We start from the raw sequence: 22,468 nt of genomic DNA on the forward strand, positions 1-22,468 counted from the left end.
TTGTGTAAAAATGGACCTGGATCCTTAAATTTTTTTTTCCCTTTGTCAGCTGGCACACTGTTAAACTTTGTCAGTAAAGGTCACTAGAGAGAATTGCAGGAGGAAAGGGTTTTGCTTCTAATTCTGGTATGATGGCTTGGCAGACTGTTACCATTGCGCACACCTTCTCCAGTATCCAGCTCGTGCAGTATATGGGAGTCAATAGCACCCAGTGGCCAGCACCTTTCCTGAGGTGCTTTTCCCACTACGTTTGAGGATGGATTTCCACCAAGTTCCACTGGCGTGGCACCATAGCAACTTCTCTGCCAGCAAGGTCTGGACCTCAGTCCTGAAGAGAGAAAGGGGAGTTCTTTTTTCAACTTTTTATTGTGGTAAAAGTTATAAAACTCAGTTTCCCATTTAACCACTTTCAGTGCACAGGTTGGTGGTATTAGTATTTACATTCACAATGCTATGCTACCACTACCACCACAAACAGAAACTCTGCCCTCATTAAGCAGTAACATCCCATACCCTCCTTGCCCCCCACTCTCTGGTAACCTATAACCTAATTTCTGTCTCTATGAATTTGCTTATTCTATTAAATATTTGTCCTTTTGTGTCTGTCTTATTTTAGTCAGCATGTCTTCTTTAAGGTTAATCCATGTGGTAACGTATATCAGAGCTTCATTCCTTTTTATGGCTGAATAGTCTTCCATTGTATGTATATACCACATTTTGTTTATCCATTCATTTATCCTTTGATGGATACTTGTGTTGCTTCCACCTTTTGGCAGTTTTGAATAATGCCACTGTGAAATCAGTGTGCAAATATTCGTTTGAGTCCCTGCTTTCAATTTTCTTGGGTATATATCTAAGAAGTGGAATTGCTGGGTCATATGATGTTCCTATATTTTTAGAGTTCCCTTTACTTTGTACTAATCAATCCCTCATTACTCTAATCCCCTATTAAAGTAAATAATTCTTTAGATTAAGCCTTCCATATTCAAATTACTGATTTTTTTCCCTCCTCATTGAACTTTGCTACAGAAAGAGAGATAAGAAAATATGCTAGTGTCTTCTTAGTTGAGAAAATAAATGAAGGTTGAACCAGAAATATAGAAAATGGTTACTTTTAGAGGCTGAGTGAGAAAGGGGTTCAAAGGAGAACAGGTATATACAAACCATGTTCATATACCCCTCCATCCCCCCATCTTTAAATAGTTTTAATCACAAATTATATGTTTATATATTATGAGTCCCAAACCACTGATTTCTTATTACGTATTATGCATTTGCTTTTTAGATCCTGTTGGGAATAAAAAAGTGTTACAAACCAAAAATACAATGGCATTTATATATACCCCTGCCATTACCCTTACTGGAGACCTTTATTTCTTTATGTGGCTTCTGTCTGTTATTTATTGTTCTTTCCTTTCAACCTGCAGAACTCTATTTAGCATCTCTCTAGGGCCTATCTAATGGTGACAGACTCCTTCAGCTTTTGTTTATCTGGGACTGTCTTAGTTTCTCCCTCATTTTTGAAAGTCAGTTTTGCTGGATTTTTGGTGGGCAGAATTTTGTTTTCAGCACTTCAGATATGTCAAGCCACTGCTTCCATGGTATCCAATGAGAAATTGTCACTTAATCTTATTGAGGCTTTCTTGTACATGATATGTTGTTTCTCTCTTGCAGCTTCGCAGTTCTCTATTTTTGGTATTTGACAGTTTGAGTATAAAATGTTACACCGTGAGTCTACTTGGATTTATCCTATTTTGAGTTTGTTCAGCATCTTTGGGTGTGTATATTCGTATCTTTCATTACATTTGGGAAATTTTCAGCCATTATTTCTTTGAATATTCTCTCTGCCCCTTTCTTTCTTCTCCTGCTGGAATCCCACAGTACATATATTGGTTTACTTAATGTGTCCCACAGGTTACTCAGGCTCTGTTCCTCAGACTGGATCATTTAAACTGTCTTATTTTAAAGTTTATGGATTCTGTCTTCTTTCAGCTCCAGTCTGCTTCTGAAGTCTCCTGTTTATTGGAGCTTTGAGAAAGATGTTTCTGCCAATTTTTGCTGGATGTTCAGAGCTTCTCTGTGTCAGGGGTTCTTGATCAGGATGAGGCCTTAGCCGTGTTTTAATAGATTTGTGTTTCCTCTTGTCCACCCGAGCAAGGACCACCTGAATAAGTTTAAGAACCAGAAGTGCCTTGCATTATTTCACACACAGGTAGACTGGGGCTAAAGCAGTCAGTCTTTTTATCACCAGGAATGACACTAGTTTGGATACCCTATCTCTGCCAGCTGCTGTCCCCCATGTTCCCAGGACTAGCACAAATCTCAACAAGCAGTCCAAACAAATCTTGGTATTTTTAGGACCAAGTCTAGAAGGAATGAATCCTCACTACACAATTCACAAAAAAATTAAATCTTAATTTACTACAGTTCTCTTAGAGACTGACTGCCTTCACCTACAGCCTCCAAGGCCTGGCAGAAATGTCTCCTCTTTTCAACAGAACCATTGTCCAAACTCCTTCGCCCACCTCTACCAGGTTAACCCCTGAACTCCACCAGTTGCAGCCTCCCCAGGGCCCCTACTTCTTGCGCTTCTCCCGGGCTCCAGGGAGGACCGACCAGTCAGGTGCATGGTTGGCATGGCGCGCACCCAGTGTATCATGGCCCAGTGCTGGAGGTGGACACAAGTGCCTGGCCAGGATCCACACTGCGCCTGCCCACAAGCACAAGGCCCAGGCCTGCCCTCCGTTCTGGTACCATCCACAGTGCACCCTGAGTGTATTTTTAATAACTCTGTTTTTTAGAACCATAGTAATATTTCACATATCCTTTATATAGCCCAAATTAATCAGGCAGTTACAACCAATCAGGGTGTTTGTGGGGTAGACCCAAAATAGAATGCAAAAACCAACAAGTGAGGCAGACTATTGTACAAGTTAATAACATAACACTTAAGAAGTTGAGGAAGATCAAATTAAACTAAGTCTGTAGAAAAGTATCTTGATTCAAGGTTATAAAGCAAAAGACAATAAAACCTGTTCATAAGGTACTAAAAGTGTTTCTCACAGGGGAATAGCTTAGCAGTTTGGAAACCTTTATGTGTATATCAGAACTGATCAAATAACCTTATAGATTGTAGATAATGACAGATGGATTTTTCCACTGGCAGAGGAAGGTACTATAAAGAAGGAAATGTGGAAAGCTAAAAAAACACACCCTGTGGTATTAGCTTAGAATCAGATGTACCAGTATAAACTCAGGGTTTTAAATACATATACAGTATATGTGTATACATACAAGGGCTAGTATATATATATATACATTTTCTAGCAGAGATTGTATTAGTCATCCAAAGGGGTGCCGATGCAAAATACCAGAAATCTTTTGGCTTTTATAAAGGCTATTTATTTGGGGTAGAGGCTTACAGTTACCAGGCCATAAAGCATAAGTTACTTCCTTCACCAAAGTCTGTTGCCATGTATTGGAGCAAGATGTCTGCAAGGGTTCAGGCTTCCTGGGTTCCTCTCTTCCCAGGACTTGTTTCTTTCCGGGCTAAGCTACTCTGCTCTCTCCACAAGGCCAGCTCTCGGCTATCAGGTGAATGGCTCATCTCTCTTCCCAGGCCTCTCCCATGTCAAATGGAACCTTTTTTCCTTCCTCACTTATCTGCTTTACTGTGTGTTTATTTCCCGGGGTCCAGGATCAGAACTCCAACTAATTTCTGTGCCTTGTCATTTTCTCTCTGAGTCCCTGTCCACGGGGGTGGGGACTCAGTGTCCCACTGATGTGGCCCAATCAAAGCTTTAATCATTATTTAATCAAGTAAAAGTGAAACCTCTGACGCCAGTACAATCTAATATGCCCAGACCAGTTCACAAACATAATCTTTTATCTATTTTTGGAATTCATAAACAATATCAAACTGCTACTGTTGTAGAATTTGAGAGAGGTTCAATTATTTGCATATAGAGAGGCCAGGACTCAAGAATGATTTTGAGAAGGAAAAATGGTTTATTGACGGCCTGCGGGACTAGGGAGCTTTCTGTTTCAATCCCGAGCTCCGGAAAAGATTTTCAAATTTCTTTTATACAGAGAGGGAAGGCCAAATGGTCCCTTTGTTTCAGCTCTCATTAAGCTTGAATTAGCATATATATCTTCCACATCTTAGGTAAGCTTTTAGCATGGACTTCAGACATTCTAGATAAGCTTTTAGCATATTTGGTTTGCATTTCCCCTAAATACTTAAAGTTTATAGACCTTGCATTGTTAAACTGTTTCCTGGAACTGGAGTCCTTGCCATTGTCACCAAGGGCAGGACTGCAGCCTCTTACCATTCCACACCCACTAGTCAGAGAGCTTAGGTTATCTCTGAAGAGACAAAGAGCCTCCCACCCATAGCCCACATCACTACAAGGGCCTAGAAACAGTAATAATGAGAACACTTAGTGCTAGATATTTATCTAAATACCATGCTTCAATAAATGGAACCTGGACTTCTAGGAGAAGTAGTTGATTCCAGGGCTGGGATAGGGGAAAATACAGGATTAGCTTGGAACCTCCTGTATCAGAAAGTTTGGAAATGATCAAAAAGAGATGAGGGCTTGGTGAAAGAACAGGGGCCAACCTGAAGGAGCTTCTAATGGGCAAAGCTCGAACAGTTTGAGGAACAAAATATATAATGATGCTATTAGACTTTAACCCATAGAATAAAATTAATACCCATGAGTTCACACTACTATAAATGATTAAACAAATAAAGAAATAGAGGGAAAGAGACCGATCATCCTTATAATAGAATTCAGGGAAATAAACATAAGAAATAAAGAATCAACATTAAGCATAAACCACAGTAGTAAATGTTGCAGACGATATCTACTTATGAATGCTAAAATTCCTGGGTGAAAGTTCGAGGAGAAACAAGATTCACATAGTCGCAAAATCTCTCTCCCAAGATACTTATCAAATACAAAGGAAAATCTACTGTAGGCTTATTTCTGGTAGTTACCTTCTGTAACATCACCAAGAACAGTGGGTTAGTGAATACTGAACCATTGCCCCTAGGAGAAATACAGGGTTAGGTTCCTGCAAGCCTCCGGTCATATTTCCTCACTCAGTCAATATAAAACCTTGTTTTGTGTGAGTTTCTGCTTAAAGACTCCTTATATCTTTTGGTTCCTACTTAATATTTGCTTACAGTGATTCCCTGGGAAGTTCTTTGTTTCTCTCCCTTTTAGAGACTGCCCCCATTTACCCCACCTAGAAATAGTATTATTGCCTTTGGAACATTTTAGAGCAACTTTTAAACAAAGCCTCTGGCATAAATTTAAGCAATTTTAGCCTTAAATTGCATTGGGGGTAGTTTGAATTCATTAAGTAGGGTATTGTTTGATTAATATGGAATTCTCAGGGTAATGGCACTCTAACATGCATGCCTAAACAAAGCTTACCTAAAACACGGTATTTTCTCCATTAGGCACATCACAGCCTCTTGGCTTAGAAACACTAGGCAGCACTTCAGCATTGTGCTTGGGGACCATTTTAAACAGTGAATTCACCAACAAATGCAAAAAATGTGAAGAACATTACACTAAATACACCTTGAAAGGGACACTTGTTTTTGGGATGAGAGCTGAAATAAGAAAGTAAAGCATCTATCACCTTGTTCAAACTCATATTCTTTGCTCTTCTGCACATGTCCACAGATGACTTCAAGAGCACTGTAAGTATTGACTTTGGGGTTACCAATAAATTTTCACAAGTAGGCAAACTCACAAATAAAGAATCTGTGCATAATGAGAATCAACTATAACACCGCAGTAGGGACATCAGGTAGAAAAGAACTTAACCAAGTTAAACATCACCAGTAATAAGGCATTTCAACATCATGAACCCTTGATAACAGTGTACTAAGAAGGACAGCTCATTCTTAAGGTATTCTTGCCAAATAGATACAACCTTACAATCACAAGTGGAGACAGCAGACAGACCTACATTGAGGAGCAGTTTACAAAATAATTGATTAAAATTCTTCAAAAGTGTCAAGATAATGAAAGAGGAGAGACAGAGTAACTATAACAGCTGGAGGATCTAAGGACAGATAACAAAAGCACTGTGGGATCCTTCACAGGATCCTGGAACAGATAAAAAGGGCATTCACTGGAAGTATTTGTAAAATTCAAATAAAGGTCTATAGTTAATATTGTACCAAAGTTAATTTCCTTTTCTTGATAATTATTATTTTGAGTATGTAAGATGTTAACATTAGAGAAACTTAGATAAGAGAAATAGGGGAACTCTGTACTTTTTTTGCAACTTTTCTGTAAGTTTAAAATTAGTTCAAAATGAAAAGTTTTTTAAAATGTTAAAGATTTTTTTGAAGCTGTAGTTAATGTTCGTATTTGATTTTTCTTCTACCTACAACAGAGTGAGAAAGAGGATCTTAGAACATCGAGAAGAAACCATAACGATAGATCGGGTCTGCAGACAAGAAACATTTGCTTATGAAATGGTAAGTGTTTCATCCTTTTTACTCTTTTCCCACAAATGATAAATCCCCTGTCATTGGCTGAGTGTTAGTGGTGACTCCTGCCTTTATGTTGGATTTGCTTGCTTGAAAGCAAACAGGAAGACTTTACTGGGACTGGAAACTGAAAGGAGAATAGGACACTCAGAACTCAAATGACCATGTATTTGACTCTCTTTGCTTTTGGTTTTGCTCTTATCTTTTCCTGTTTCCTTGGTTTTGCTCTCAGAATTAGGCTAAGTCATGCATTTTCACCACCCTACTCGGTTGTTTTGTTTTTGCTCCTGATTTTGGTTTAATCATATTCTTAGTCCTAATCCATTATCTCTTATGTAAAACCCTAAGGAAAATGAACATTTATGCATAATGCGGAATTAAGAGCTAACAGGCAAGATGGATTCATTCAGTAATTTCCTTGCACACTTACTATGTGCCAAACAGTCCTGGACACTGAATAGTGCATAAAGGCATCTATCATCAGTCCCATTTATTTTTTAAAATACCCTTTCCTCCTTTTTAACCAGTCCATGTCAGTATCCCCTATGGATCTAAGCCCTCTCTTGATTTAGAGGTGGAGTGGACATTGCCATCCCAGGGTCCTCAGGATGGAGGAATAAAATATGGATTAGAGAGGACTTAACTTGTATTCTGCTATAGAATTATTGTGACTCTAGCAATGGAAGAAATTGTATCATTGATGTGGAGACAGTAGCTATGGGAGTAGCTGAGGGCAGGGAGAAGGAAGAAGAGGTATGGTGTGGGGGCACTTTCAGGACTTGGAATTGTCCCCAATGATATTACAGGGATAGATGCAGGACATTATATATCCTGCCATAACCCACTGAGGGAACTGAGAGAGAGTAAACTACAATGTAAACTATAATCTGTGCTGTGTAGCAGTGTTCCAAAATGTATTCATCAAATACAGTGAATGTGCCATGCTGATGAAAGAGGTTGTTGATGTGGGAGGAGTGCGGGGTGGGGCGGGGAATGGGTGTATATGGGAACTCTTATATTTTTTAATGTAACATTTTGTATGATCTATGTATTTTTAAAAAAAGTAAAAAAGAGAGTATGATATACTACAGATGTGACAATGTTGTAAAAAGCATGGGGTTTTAGAGCTAAACAAATCTGTATTTGCATCCTAACTCTGTGGTGTGACCTTGGATATATCACTTAACTCTGAGCTTCATCTGTAAAATGGCTTTCATATTTATGAGATGAGGTACATAAAAGTGTTAGCAACTGTAAAATGCCAATGTTAGTGTCTCTGTTTTATCATCAATTACTAAACACTTAGTGCCAGATATCTTATTAGATGCTTTATGTACACATTCCCAACAACAGTTAAATAAGTATTTTCTGTTTTGTTTTGTTTTTTTACAGAAATTGAAACTAAGGCTTAGAGACATTTAACAGTTTCTGAGGTAGAATTAGGAGTCAAACCCAGGACCAACTCAAGCCCTTGTTTATAGTAGTTTTATCACTTTTCCTTTTATCTGAGTCACAGTGTCTGATTTCAAACAGTCATTTAATTTGTACCCTCCTCATTCAGGAGTCACATGCCATAGGAAAAAAGCCCGAAAACTCAGCAGACATGATTGAAGAAGGGGAGCTTATCCTATCTGTGAATATCTTATATCCTGTTATTTTTCATAAGGTTAGTATTTAAATCTTTTCAATTTCACAGATGAGTAATTTTTGTCAAAGAGTAATGTTTCTTTTAAAAATTAAATACAACCATATGCTGTCTGATCTCTTCTGTAGAATTGGTAATCTGTATTTTTGGGTCCTTGATTTTAGTAAAGAATATTGCAAATAAGGTCATAGTTTGAATAATCTCTTGATTAATAGGATTTTAATTATAGTCTGAATGTATATCTGATTTCTGTACTAGAAGCAACTGAAAATATATGGAAATCCACATGATTCTAATTCTGTGAATTCTGAAGGTACTTTTACAGAATGGGCGGCTAGACGAGGAGTGGGGTAAACTTTGTTTTCCATTTCATTTACTGATCTAATTAAAGACATCTCTGATAAAAATGCAGAAAGTTAACAGTCTGGAGATATCCAAGAATTTCTAAGCAGTGTCTAATAAAAAGAACTATATTCCAGTGCAGGGTGAATAGTGAATATCTTCTTGATTTCCCAAATAGATGTGTTATAAATAATGGTAAGGGTTAATTGAAATACTGCTATACAAAAATACACTGGTGACCAAATAAACTTACGAAGCATCTGGAATATGGATAATACTAATTACCTTGTTTCTGTGGGAAAGTTGTTTCAGATCTCAAATTACCAACAGCCCCCTCTTCCCCCCCTCCCCAAAATACACCAAAACTGGAGTTTATAACCTGAGAATCAAATATAGAATGCCTGACTTCAATGATGTAATTTCCAGGAAATTTTAGAAGATAGTGCTGCTAAATAAAGCAATTCCAGAAGCTCTTAATGCAGTCAGTTTAGTAGCATATTGATTATAATCTTTAGCATAAACTAAAAAAACTTTATTATCAAATCATGGGGATAATATGATAAAGAAAACTAGAAACATAATGTAGACCTGGCTGTAACAGAATCTGCAGTTTAATTCCTTTGTTTGTAAATAGAAACTTATTTACTTACATTTTGACTTGTAGCACAAAGAACACAAACCATACCAGACAGTGCTGGTTTTGGGCAGTCAGAAACTCACAGAACTGAGGGATTCAATTTGCTGTGTCAGTGATCTCCAGATTGGTGGGGAATTCAGCAACACTCCTGACCAAGCTCCTGAGCACATCAGCAAAGTAAGGTGATTTTTTTTAATCTCCTCATAAAACAAGAAGTAATAAGCTAAGGAAATAGTGATTACTCACATCAACATTCCAGCAAATGCTTTCTTGTCCCATACTGTGTCATCAGTTATTGCCTTATCTCTCTAATCAGAACTTCTCTAAAGAGGAGACTATACTTGATTTTGTTGTTGTTGTTTAAGTTTTCATTAGGGAATAACTTCAAACTTACCAGACAGTTGGAAAAGTAATACCAACCCCATACAGAGAATTCCAATATGCACCCCACCCAGATACCCAGATCCACTGACTTTTAATGTTTTGCCACATTTGCCATATCATTCTATCTTTCTATTTATTTTCCCAACATTTAAGAGTAGATTGTGTACATCATACTCCTTAAACACTTAGTACTTCCATGTACATTTCTTAAGAAGAGGATATTCACTTACATAACCACCTTAAGTACAGTTATCAAGGTCAAGCCATTTAACATCGATATACAGCTTACAGTCTTACTGCAGTGTTTTTTTTGTTTTTTTTTTTTTAAAAGATTTATTTATTTATTTAATTTTCCCCCCTCCCCTGGTTGTCTGTTCTTGGTGTCTATTTGCTGCGTCTTGTTTCTTTGTCCACTTCTGTTGTCGTCAGCGGCATGGGAAGTGTGGGCGGCGCCATTTCTGGGCAGGCTGCTCTTTCTTTTCACGCTGGGCGGCTCTCCTTACGGGGCGCACTCCTTGCGCGTGGGGCTCCCTTACGCGGGGGACACCCTTGCGTGGCACGGTACTCCTTGCGCGCATCAGCGCTGCACATGGCCAGCTCCACACGGGTCAAGGAGGCCCGGGGTTTGAACCGCGGACCTCCCATATGGTAGACGGACGCCCTAACCACTGGGCCAAAGTCCGTTTCCCACTGCAGTGTTTTTATGTCTCAGTAATGTCCTTTTGGGCATTCCTCCTTTATTATTAGATCTAGTCTGTGATCATGTATTGCCTTTAGTTGTTACTGTCCCTTTAATCTCTCTCCCTCTTTTTTTTTAATTGTGGAAATATATACAACATGAACTTGCGCAGCTCAACCACTTTAAAGTATATAATTAAGTGCAATTAATTACACGCAAAATGCTGTGCTGTCCTCACTACCGGATTTTTCCATCACTCCAGACAGAACCCTACACCCATTACGCGTTAATTTAATAACCTAAATCTATAACCATCTCAGTTGCTTTGATGCCTTCCTAACTATATCAGCATACACACACTGTTCCTGTAAACCTCTGTCCCTAACCTTTCATAAGTCCAAAACCATTGATTTATGATTACTTTTTATGCATTTGCATTTCAAATGCCTAAAAGTGGGGTTACAAACCAAAAACACAATAGTACCAGCATTTATAATGGCATTTACCCATGTCATTATATTTACCACTCATCTTTATTTCTTCATGCAACTGTGATTTATTGTCTAATATCCTCTTTTCAACTCTAAAAACTTCCTTCAGTATTTCTTGTTGGGTTATTCTATTGGTGATGAAATCCCTCAGCTTTTGTTTATCTGAGAATATCTTCATAGCTCCACATTTTTTGTTTGTTGTTTGTTTGTTTTAGGTACCAGGGCCCAGGCATTGAACCCAGGACCTTGTATGTGGGAAGGCAGCACTCAGCCATTGAACCGCATTTGTTCCCCTGAGTTGGTTTTTTCGTTCGTTTCGCTTGTTTTTTGTTGATCTTCTTAGGAGGCACTGGGAACTGAACCCAGAACCTTTCATGTGGGAAGCAGGTTCTCAAGTGCTTGGGCCACATTGGCTCTCCATCTCCCTTATTTTTGAAAGATAAGTTTTGCCAGATATAGAATTCTTAGTTAACAGTTTTTGCTTTTAGCACTTTAAATTTGTCATCCCATTGCATTTTTGCTTCTGTGGTTTCCTGTGAGAAATTGGCACTTAATCCTGTTGAGGCTCCCTTATATGTGACATGTTGGTTCTCTCTTGTGGCTTTCAGAATTTTCTCCTTATCATTGGTATTTTACAGTTTGATTATATGTCTCAGTGTGGGTCTATTTGGGCTTATCCAGTCTATTGAGTTCATTAAGCTTTTTATGTGTCTTGTTAAATTTGGGGAAATTTTGGGGAAATTTGGGAAATCCGTCCTTAAATTTGGGAAGTTTTCAATATTATTTCTTTAAATATTCTTTCTATCCCTTCTCTTTCTGGAACTCTCACAATGCGCATATTGGTATATACTCTATTGATTTCTTTTGTCTCTCATTCATTTCTCTACTTATCCCTAGCTACCATTTTACTGTCATAGTGACCACCTAATTATCTAATTTGTCTTTTTTCCATTTTCATAAAACTTTCATATACTTTCACCTTGCTATAGTGTTTGACTTTATTTGCTGTTCACTGTAGGAGTTGCAGTCTGTCATAATTGCCCCAGCAAAAGGTTGGAGTTGACCCAAGAGTCCCAATAGTTAGTGCCTATTCCTTACCTTTCACTGCCCATAGAAGGACCTGTCAGTCCACAGACCAATACCAGACAGGAACATAGCAGACAAAGTTGGTCCTTTCTGGTGTTTACCATTGTGGTACTCAAAAGGGCAAAGAAACCCTGTGTACCCATTGGATAAGGATGGAGAGGAGCAAAGGGGAAGACTGGCCACCCCCGTAATTTTCAGAAGTAATAAAGCAGAAGGGCCTGATCCTTCTGAATTTTAGCATAGGTACAACTCTGGCTGGTGGGAACCCAAACTTACTGGCCCACTTGAGGAGAGGGGCAGCATTTCCTATAGATAAGGAAAAAGATATTTGGAACAAATAGGAGGGAAATAAAGTTTGATAAGAAGGATCACAAATTCCTCTTTTACTGGTTCTTCTTCCACCAGCCACATAGATATTGGTTTAACTTACAGTTTCATCCTAGTCCTCTTTCTTATTCTAAATACTTTTCCTGGGCAGTCACCCAGCTTTCATGGTTTTAAGTTTACTCCTATCGCTAGCCACATTCTCTCCTGATTTCCAAACTGTTATTTCTGTCTATTGGGCATTTCCACTTAGCCTCAGTGTCACCTAGCATTTCTACTACATTTCCCTAGACCAGGGGTTCTTAACCTTTTCTGTTCCATGTACCCCTTTGCCAGTCATGTGAAATGAATACTACTGTAATTTATTGCCTACATTCATTAGTTAAGTAAATGCTGGCTCTTAGTTAGAGGTCAGACAAAATAAAGATAATAGGTTGATTTTTTAAAATTCAAGCTCATGAACCCCATTAAGTCTTTCCACAAATCCCTGGTTAAGAACCCCTGCCCTAGACAATTCACTTGGTCACTTTTAAAGGCACCTATTTCTATTAAAGGCACCTATCACCAACATCTTTCCTCATGGTTTACCCCTACCTGAAAACCTTGCTTCTTATTTCACTGTTAAAGTTTTCAGAAGAGAATTTCCCCATGATCCCAGGGCTACAACTTTTAGCCATCTGCCCATGTGCTTTGCCTTCCTACCTTTTACAATAGATGAAATAAACATCCTGCTTTCTAAGACCAATCTGTTGGACCAGTGGTTTCCATCCCTGACTACATCCCCAATTCCATCCCTGTTTGCCTGACTTCATTCCTGAAATTATCTGCCTTCCCTGCATCAGCCACTTTTTCCATTCTATATTAGATATTTCCTATCAGTATACAAATGTGCTCCCATTCTAAAACTTCTTCCCTGACCATGCATCTCCCTCTAGCACCACCTCATTTCTTTGAAAAACCCCTCAACAGGCCCTAGATTCATTTTCTCTTTTTCTCTCCTCACTTCGTCTTGTACTCACTCCAGTACGTTTTGTTCCCCACTTCTCCACCAAAATCACTTTTAATAACATTACCTTGGACTCTTTGTTCTCATCTTATTTGACCTGTTACAACATGTGACATAACTGAATCCTCCTTCCTTGAAATAGTTGCATTACTTGGCCTTCTGGACATTATGTCCACCTGGTTTCCTTTCTCCCTCACAGACCACTTTTTAAACTTCCTCTGTGAGATGCTTCTCACCTTCTGACTTCTGAATGTTGTTGAGCCGTAAGTCAGTCCTCAGGCCTGTCAGGGGTTCTTAACAAGAATCCATGACCTTGAATTGAAATTAAAAAAAACATTACTCTTGTGGGGATGTCTTGGTGAGGGTGTATATTTATTAAATAATATATAGTAATAGTGTGGTCTTAGTAAGGGGTCCGTGGTTTTCACCTGACTGGCAGAGGGGTCCATGTTAAAAAAAGGTTAAGAACCCCTGTCCTAGGTGATCTCATCCAGAATCATGGCTAAATATCCTAGGACCAGATTTATATTTTGAGTTCCAATATCTTCTCTGAGTCTCAGACTCATGTATCCAACTGCCTCCTTGACACTTTATCTTGGAAATCTAATAGATATCTACAACTTAATATGTCCAGAAGCAAACTACAGACCCTCTTCCCCCCAAATCTGTTCTTTCCCTAGTATTCTCATCTCAGTGTCATTCTTTACCTGTTTACTTAGGCTAGTAGTCTTGAAGTCAGTGCTTGCTTCCTCTTACCCTACATTGAAAGTATTAGCAAAAGTGGTTTGTTTATTTCTCTCCCCTTCCTCCCCCCACCCCCCGGTTGTCTATTCTCTATGTCTATTTGCTGCGTGTTCTTCTTTGTCCGCTTCTATTGTTGTCAGCGGCATGGAAATCCGTGTCTCTTTTTGTTGCATCATCTTGTTGTGTCAGTTCTCTCTGTGTGTGTGGCGCCATTCCTGGGCAGGCTGCACTTTCTTTTGTGTGGGCGGCTCTCCTTATGGGGCACACTCCTTGTGTGTGGGGCTCCCCTACGCGGGGGGCACCCCTGCTTGGCACTACACTCCTTACACGCATCAGTTCTGTGCGTGGGCCAGCTGCACACGGGTCAAGGAGGCCCGGGGTTTGAACCGCGGACCTCCGTGTGGTAGACGGACACCCTATCCACTGGGCCAAGTCCGCTTCCCTGGCTTTACTTTCAAAATATATTTAGAATCTGCCCATATCTCAACTCCTTCACAGGTACCAACCTGGTCAAGCCATCATCATTTTTTTACCTGCTCTGCAGCAATAGCCTACTGACAATTCTCACTGCTCCCCCATCTCACCTCCCCCTCCTATGTATTCTCTATATACCAGCCAGAATGATAACTTTTAAAGCATCGATCAGATCCTGTCACTTTTCAGCTCAAAAGTCTGCAGAGGCTTCCTCTCTTATCTAGAATAAAGTATAAAGCCCTTACTGTGCCTACAGATGGTGCATTATCTGGTCCTGCCTGCCTTCCAGCTTCATCTTCTAATACCTCTTCCTCGCTTGTCACCTCTAACCACACTGCCATTGTTGTTGTTCTCACATGTGCTAAGTAGGCTTTTACTTGGAGGCTTTATCTTCTGTTGCCTATACCTACATGTTCTTCACCCAGATATTTACATGGCTCACTTCTTTACTTCTTAGTCTCAGATATCACTGCAACAGAAAGGTCGTTCCCTGCGCTATCCAAATTAGTATTTTTCTCCCTTATGTTGCATATTTCTCTTGATAGCAATCATCACTACCTGGCATCATATTACTTAATTTGTCTATCTGCCTTTACCGGAGTGTAAGCTTCATGAGAAAAGGGACCTTGCTTTATTCATTGATATTTCCTCATGACTGTAACAATGCGTGGTACATAGGAGGCACTCAGGTTGTTACTGAATAAGTGAATGAAACATAGACACCTCAAACTCACCATTGGAAATTAAAATTAATCTCATAATTCTGTCATCTCCCTTTTTCTGTAACTGCAGCTCCCTTTTCATTCAGTCCTATTCTGCCATAATATACTCCACACTGTGTTTCTTATATTGCCATATTCTCTAGTTCAGACCCTCAGATTCATTTTCTGAGACTGTCATAGAGGCTTCCTAACTGGTCTTTCCACTTTTAAACTGTCCTAAACATGCCACTCAAGTTGTCTTTCAAAAACAAATCTGATCCTTTCATTATAGGTGGTTAGTCTTCACAGTCTCTGGTCCAGACTCCTAAGGCTGACAGAAGCCCTTTTATAATAATGATTCTAAACTTAACTTTCCATGCTACTAATTCCCCTACGTTTGTGTAGCATCCTCATACATTCTATACTTATTCACACCTCTGAGTGATTTAACATGCCAGAAAGCCATTTCTCTCCCTATCTATTCATCTGGTGAGTTCATATTTCCAAACCCAACTGAAAACTCATTTATTATATAAAATTGATTGGTTCTTCTTTTTCTGTCCTGGTACCTTTTTACTTGTCCATTATAGTGCTCATTGCAATATGCTGATACTTTATGGCATGTTTCTTTACGCCCCACAAGACTAACTATGTTTCAGTCCTGGCGATTGGCATGGAGCCTAGCGTCATGGCTCACATCTAGAGTACACTTAAATATTTTTTGAGGTATGTTGAAAATGGTTTTAAGATGGTTAGGTTCTTTGGGGTTGCCATCTCATGGAAATAAACATTACGTTAAAGTGGAACAAGTGAAATTTCAAGGTTATACAGACTAGAAAATGTGGGATTTATCTTTTTGTTAGAGGAAGAGAAGAAGCAATCTTCTGTAAAGTTTCTTAACCCTACAAAAAACATAAAGTATAACTATAAGGAAATGGGATCAATTTAATAAGAAAAATCTGAATTCACCCCTCTCATTCCATCCACGTTGTTATTGCTCAAAGAAGTTTGAGTCAGATCCAGAAATCAATCTTGGCCCCAGGAAACCCTGGAGAATGTTTTTAACCAGGCTTGTTCGGTTTATTACTTGTACATCAGTGCTGATTCCTTCAGAAGCTTTTGAAGAAGAGATCTAAATGACCCATTGTCTTTTTTTTTTAATTTTTTAAAATTTATACCTATTGTTACATTGTTACTGCCTCATCCATCTGTTTAAATAATAACCTCTGGTTATTGAGCATTTACCATGTGCCAGATGTGCAGTCCACTGTTTTGGAAAGTATCTCACCACCATTTTACAGTTAAAAAAAGTGATTCAGAGGGGTGTCATGAGTTGCCCAAGTTCATGTAGCAGGTGAGCAGTGATAGAGACTGAGTTCAGACCTAGGTTGATTTGCCTCCAAAGCCCTATGATCTTTCTATTCTGCCATGTTGCTGCCATTATGCCTGTTTTTAACTATCTTTTCCTGTCCTTTTGGTTGCTTGGTGAGTAGATGCCAAGTGAAAACTTGAGAAGCAGTTCTGTGATTAAAATATACCAATGAGTTTTCAGTTGGTGGACTTTGTGCGATCTTTTTTTCAGAGACCTTTTTCATTTGGTTCCTTGTTGTTCAATTATGTTTTAGAAAAGAAAGCACAGTCATGTCAGTGAGATTTTGCTTATACTGACAATTTTGTGGCAGTTGTCATTGGTTAACATTTGTATTTTATGATTTTTTAAAAAACTTTTTGTCTTGGAAATTTTCAGGCGTACAAACAAGAAAGAGTATAATCAACCCTTGTGTGCCCATTATCCAGCCTCACAGTTCTTAACACTTGCTAATACTGTTTCATCTGGTGACCCCATGCTACTGTCATACCTAACAAAATTTAGAATGACTCCTTAAATTATAAGCTTTTTTGACAGGAAACTATTTGGTATGTATTCTGTTGGTAATCATGAAACAAATTAAGGAGTTGCAGGTCTTGTAGCTAAGGAAATGAAAATTTTTATTCTAACCAATAAGTAGGACTTTTGAAAAGCACTTTGATTAATTTGGTATATGGGAGGACTTGAAGAGTTGGGCCAATATATTAAAATCTCTGCCTTATTTCTAGGGGAGTGGATGTGGCTCAAGTGGTTGAGCACTTGCTTCCCACATATGAGGCCCGGGGCTCAATCCACGGCCCTGGTACCTCAAAAAAAAAAAAAATTAAAAAGCTTATCTCTAAAATGTGATATGTTTACCTGAAGGTTGTTTTTAGACTATGGTAGTTAAAGAATGGAGTATGTATTTTAAATATATATAAAACCAGTACCAGTGTTTTCTGATATAGTTTAAAAATAAAAAGGCCCCTCATGTTTTCATGTTCTCATCTGTATACCTTTTTTGTGTTGCTCAGAGTCCATCTTTTTTTATTCTTTTGTCAATAATCTCTTCAGGGTCTTTCTTAGAGGAACTCTAAGAAAATACTTTGCGCACATATTCTATTACTTACGATAAAGCTTCTGAAAAGGAAAAATGCTAACAAATATAAGTTGTAAAGATTTCCTTAACTAAGATTCTCTGCTTCTCTTCCTTTATTCTTTCCCTCACAGGAGATCCTAGAAATGTTTCTAATGTAGTTAATTTAAATGTTCTAAGAGAGTAAATAACTATTTGATGCCTAAAATTATATTTAAATAATGCCTTTTTTCAGATTGTAAACAGTAGACTCTTAGTTTACAGACCCATTTAGATTAATTTTAAAAAGTAACTTCTTAACACTAGTTTTTCCATGTTGTTCATTTTCCCCCCTTTGGAAATTGGTCAGCTAAACTAGCTAAGGTACTGACAAAAACAGGGGAACTAGTAACAATTTGTGGTTACCACTGAAAGGGAAAATTCACTGATGTTGAGATTATTTACATCCTCTGTGCTATCCTTTTATATGCTGAAATAAGGAAAAATTATTAATAGATGACTTAAAATTAAGATGGAAAACATTTTTTAGTTTTTAGAATTCATCCTCTAAAATTTCTTTTTTCTGGATAAGGTATTAATAACTATGCCTAAAGGCATTAAACTGCTTCAATCACTTAAGATGAAGTTTTATAAAAGCATTTTATAATGAGCAAAATTTTATATTTATGCTAAACTTTCTTAGGTTTTCAATTCCAAAATGAGTCAATAGTGTTATTACTTCAGAACCTTTCTTTTGGACCCTGGTTTATCTCTGTAGAGGTATAGAAGTATTTTAAGTTCCAGATTTTGTTTGTAGCAGCAGCAGAGCTTTATATAGTACATTATATCCTTTTATCTTCACAACAAACTATGAGGAAGGTAGCAGCATTATTCATATGTTTTAGATGAGGAAACAAAGGGTCATTGAGATTTAGTGACATGTCCAAAGGCTAATAACACAACCAATCTTCTGAAGGTATCTGACTCATGCCAGGTATCTTTAAATGGGGAAATGAAGAATAAGAAAGAAAAAAGAAGTTGGAGAGAAATTAGGTATTAGGGTAAAATTACTTTAATACCTGAAACTTACATATCTTTTTTCTAAAGCAGTTTAATTGAGATATATATTCATATACCATACAGTCCTTCCAAAGTGTACAGTTAATGGCTTTAATATAATCAGAGTTGTGTGTTTGTCACCACAATCAGTTTTAGAACATTTTCATTATTCCAACAAGAAAAAACCCATGCCCCCTATTAACAGTCATCTCTCAATCTCTATCCTCCTCCAGCCCTATGTAACGGTTAATCCATTTCTGTCTCTATAGATTTATTTATATTTACATTTTATATAAATAAAATCATACCATATGTAGTACTTTGTGTCTAGTGCTATCACTTAGCATAATGTTTTTAAATTATTTTTAGAAAAGTTGTGAGGTTACAAAATTATATATTTCGTTGTTCACAAGCTGCTTTTGATTCTCACTTTAATCCTGTAAGATAGCATGGCAGATATTATTACATTCATTTTACAGGTGAGGAGATTATTACTTACACAGAGTCACAAAGTTCTCTATAGGTTAATGAAAAGAATTCAGGTTGAATGGCCTTCAACTCTGGCTGGACATTTGAAACTCCTTTTTTAAAAGCTGTAAAAAAAATACTAGTACCTGGGCCTCATCCTCATATTCTCATTTAATGGGTCTGAGGAGTCTTTTGCGTTTTTGTAATTTTATTGTGCAGTGAGAATTAAGAAACACCCATTTGATGGAAAGCCTGGAAGACTGAAAGTTAAGAAATCTGACAGTTCATAATCATTTGTGCTACTCTTAAGGTACCCTAGGCAAGATTGTTTAATTAAGAGTAGAAATTCATGTTCTCCCTGCTTGAGAGTTTTTGAAAATCTTTATATCTTTCTTTATAGAGAATTATTTAAAGGCATATCGAAAATACAAAATTCCATAAAAACATAACTTCCTGTCATCATTGTTAATACTGGGGCCTTAGGAAACATCAGAGAAAGATGTGGCATTGTTCGGTTTTTAGTTAATAGAATCCAAAATAAGTGTCATGCTATGTATGCATAATAAAATAATATTGACATTTATTTCATTTCTAGTTGGGTTCCTTTCATGAATCTCAGGAAAACAGAAATTTAAATCAAACCCAATGATTAAAACAGCAATAGGATATAATTGAGAATAGCAGGAATCAAGTTCTTATATCTTTTATCCCTAGTGAATAATATAATACTTGTCACATGGTAAATTCCCATTAAACACTAAAGAAATTAATGAGCCAAGCATATTCTATGAAGTTCCATAAAGTTACTGTAACACCTATTAGTGTACAGTTAAATTTTATGATATATAAATTTTTAATTACTACTTAGAGGAACTTCATAATTGTTAATAGAGGGTTTTCTTGCAATATCATCTGTTTTCTTGTAGGATCTCTACAAGTCAGCCTTCTTTTATTTTGAAGGAACATTTTACAATGATAAAAGATATCCTGAATGCAGAGATTTGAGCAGGTAAAGTTTCCAAAACTCTTTCCTATTTCTAGTTCTCAAATTAGTAACATCTCAGTAAATCCCATTATTGGTTTGTTTAATAAGAATATTTGTCAAAAATGTTTTGTTTGTTTCAGGGGCAAAAATTAGTACTCTGAATTTTTAAATGCTTTCAAAGTTATTTCATCTGTTTGGTGTATGTATTAAGTTAATTGAAATGTTTATCCCAAGAAGAAAATTTTTCCTACCAAATACATACATAGACTATTTCTAGATCTTTGCCAGCTGTCTAGATTGATATTTAATGGGTATTACCTACTATTTTAGAAATTTTAGTATCTCTCCAGACTTCTGTTGGAAATGTACATCTAAAAAAATTGAATCCCACTAAAACACTTTATTAATCTGTGTTCATCTTTAGGTTGAAAGCAGTAACTTAGTATTTCCCTTTTTTTTTTCTACTTCTCCAGTTATAGTGTTATTTGCCCTAGGTGAGTGGATGATGTATATATAAAGTTGCTTAAGTATGTAACATGTCAAAAATCCATATCTAATGTCAAGTTAATTAAATCATACTTTATTATCAGTGTCTTAGAACTATAGTATATATTTTTTTCTGAGTGTTTATGTAAATTTTCTTTTACTGTAGTCTTTTGTTTTCCTATATTCTAATTTGGCAGTTCTCAAACTTGCTGGTCTCGGGGCCCTTTTATTTTATCTAATTGAGGACCCACAAGGCTTTTGATTACATGCATTATAGCTATCTATACTTAACGTGAGAAATTGAAATGGAGAAATACTTAAAATAGCTAATTAATTTCTTTAAAATAATAAACTTATTCCATGTTAACATAAATAACATTTTTTGGAAAAATAACTGTTTCCCTAAACAAAATAAAGCAGTGAGAAGAATGGAGTTACTATACATTTTACATTCTATCTGAAGTGATAACACACTTCACTTTGTCCCCAGAAATCTCTTTTGTTCCTTTATGACAGAATGAGAGTTGAAAAGGGCAAATAACATCTTAGCATTGTGGTGAAAATAGTTTTGACCTCATAGACCCCAGAAAGTGTGTCAGAAACCACACTTCGAGAACTGCTGCTCTAATGAATGGTGGAAAATTCAGCATTCCTAATGCCAGCATGTATCAGTCACAGTGGTTTCCATCTCAAGATCGCAATTGCCAGGTCGATTGGGTAATAAGCCAGTTTATATGAAAGACTGCAGTCATAATTATACCCTTCTCTGTCATTTTAAGATTTTCATGGAGCAATGATATTTATGTACTTTTTGTCCCTTCCAGAACTATCATTGAGTGGTCAGAGGCCCATGATAGAGGCTATGGAAAGTTTCAGACTGCTAAAATGGAAGATTTCACTTTCAATGACTTGTATATTAAACTGGGTTTTCCTTACTTATACTGTCACCAGGGAGACTGTGAACATGTTGTTGTTATTACAGATATAAGGTACGTGGTAGCACTTGTTTTATTTGTTTTGTTTTCCTTCTCTTTTATTTCATAGCATAAAAGCAAGGGTAGTTTAAAAAATAAAAATAAAAGTAAGCATCACTGCAGTTTGGCTTGGGAGCAGCAAAAACAAATGTCTGCTTTTCATGCAGTGACTAACTCTTTAGCATCCATTTATACTCTGTTCATTTTGTGGCGGTAAAATAATTTACTATTTATTAGAGTGTTGAAAACCTGTAAATACTTTAAAAAGTAGGTATTTTTGTTTGTATATTAAACGACTATTATTCAGGTGGTAGTCATCTATTTTGTATATCATATAGGCCCTTTGCTTTACACATTTGCAGCTATATTTCTAGGTTTCTTGTCTTTTTGCCAAACTTTGTAGGAAAGAAAAGGGAACTGGGGTGGGCAGAGAGAAGAATAATTCTAACATCTGACGAATGTGAAGTGTTGCTACTTTGGTAAAGATTTAAAGTCAGAAGGAGCTAAAATAGTCTAAAATGAGGTTTTAGTTTTATACAAAGTATTTCCTGTTCCTCATGAATAAGGACTATTAACTTATTCCTTATTAGGGAAGCTCAGTTTATGCAGGACCAGTATGTAGGAATAAGCCATACTCTTATCTCTGGTTTGGTCCCTTTTGAGAGACTGTTTTAAGTTTTGTGTGAAGCACCAAGCATACTTCTGTTATGCCAGTAATAGGAACTGATAACCTTCAAAAGTCCCCAGCTTCTCTTGAGTCTTGATTACCCTCCTAAACATAGCTGAACCCTTGCTCCCATTCTCTCCCTTTATTGGGAGCAGTTGCTGCCCACTTATCCTAGCTTTTTCCAAACTAGCCTGGGGGTACTTGTTCAACAAGTTCCCCCTTCTTAATCAGTAGGGTTGGGGTGGCACAAGAATCATTATGTTTAAATAATACCTTGTGTAATTCTTATCCTGAGATACCTTTGGCAAATATTACACCTCAGAAGGTCACTGTCCTATCCCTGTGTCTACCCCTTTCCAGACCAGGCTTCTATTAT

The 22,468-nt window shown here is 37.3% G+C and overlaps 1 protein-coding gene across 1 annotated transcript in view; it reads left to right on the forward strand.

Annotated features, from left to right (window-relative positions):
• The window catches only part of SNAPC3 (small nuclear RNA activating complex polypeptide 3), a 53,941-nt gene that overhangs the window by 8,491 nt on the left and 22,982 nt on the right, over positions 1-22,468 (forward strand). Inside the window, exons 3-7 of the mRNA XM_071216742.1 lie at positions 6,421-6,505; positions 8,079-8,183; positions 9,169-9,318; positions 19,907-19,989; positions 21,276-21,440. Coding sequence (XP_071072843.1) covers positions 6,421-6,505; positions 8,079-8,183; positions 9,169-9,318; positions 19,907-19,989; positions 21,276-21,440 — 588 coding nt within the window. The remainder of the gene's footprint in view (positions 1-6,420; positions 6,506-8,078; positions 8,184-9,168; positions 9,319-19,906; positions 19,990-21,275; positions 21,441-22,468) is intronic.

Source organism: Dasypus novemcinctus, chromosome 8 (genome assembly GCF_030445035.2).
Source record: "Dasypus novemcinctus isolate mDasNov1 chromosome 8, mDasNov1.1.hap2, whole genome shotgun sequence".
Classification (NCBI taxonomy): Eukaryota; Metazoa; Chordata; class Mammalia; order Cingulata; family Dasypodidae; genus Dasypus; species Dasypus novemcinctus.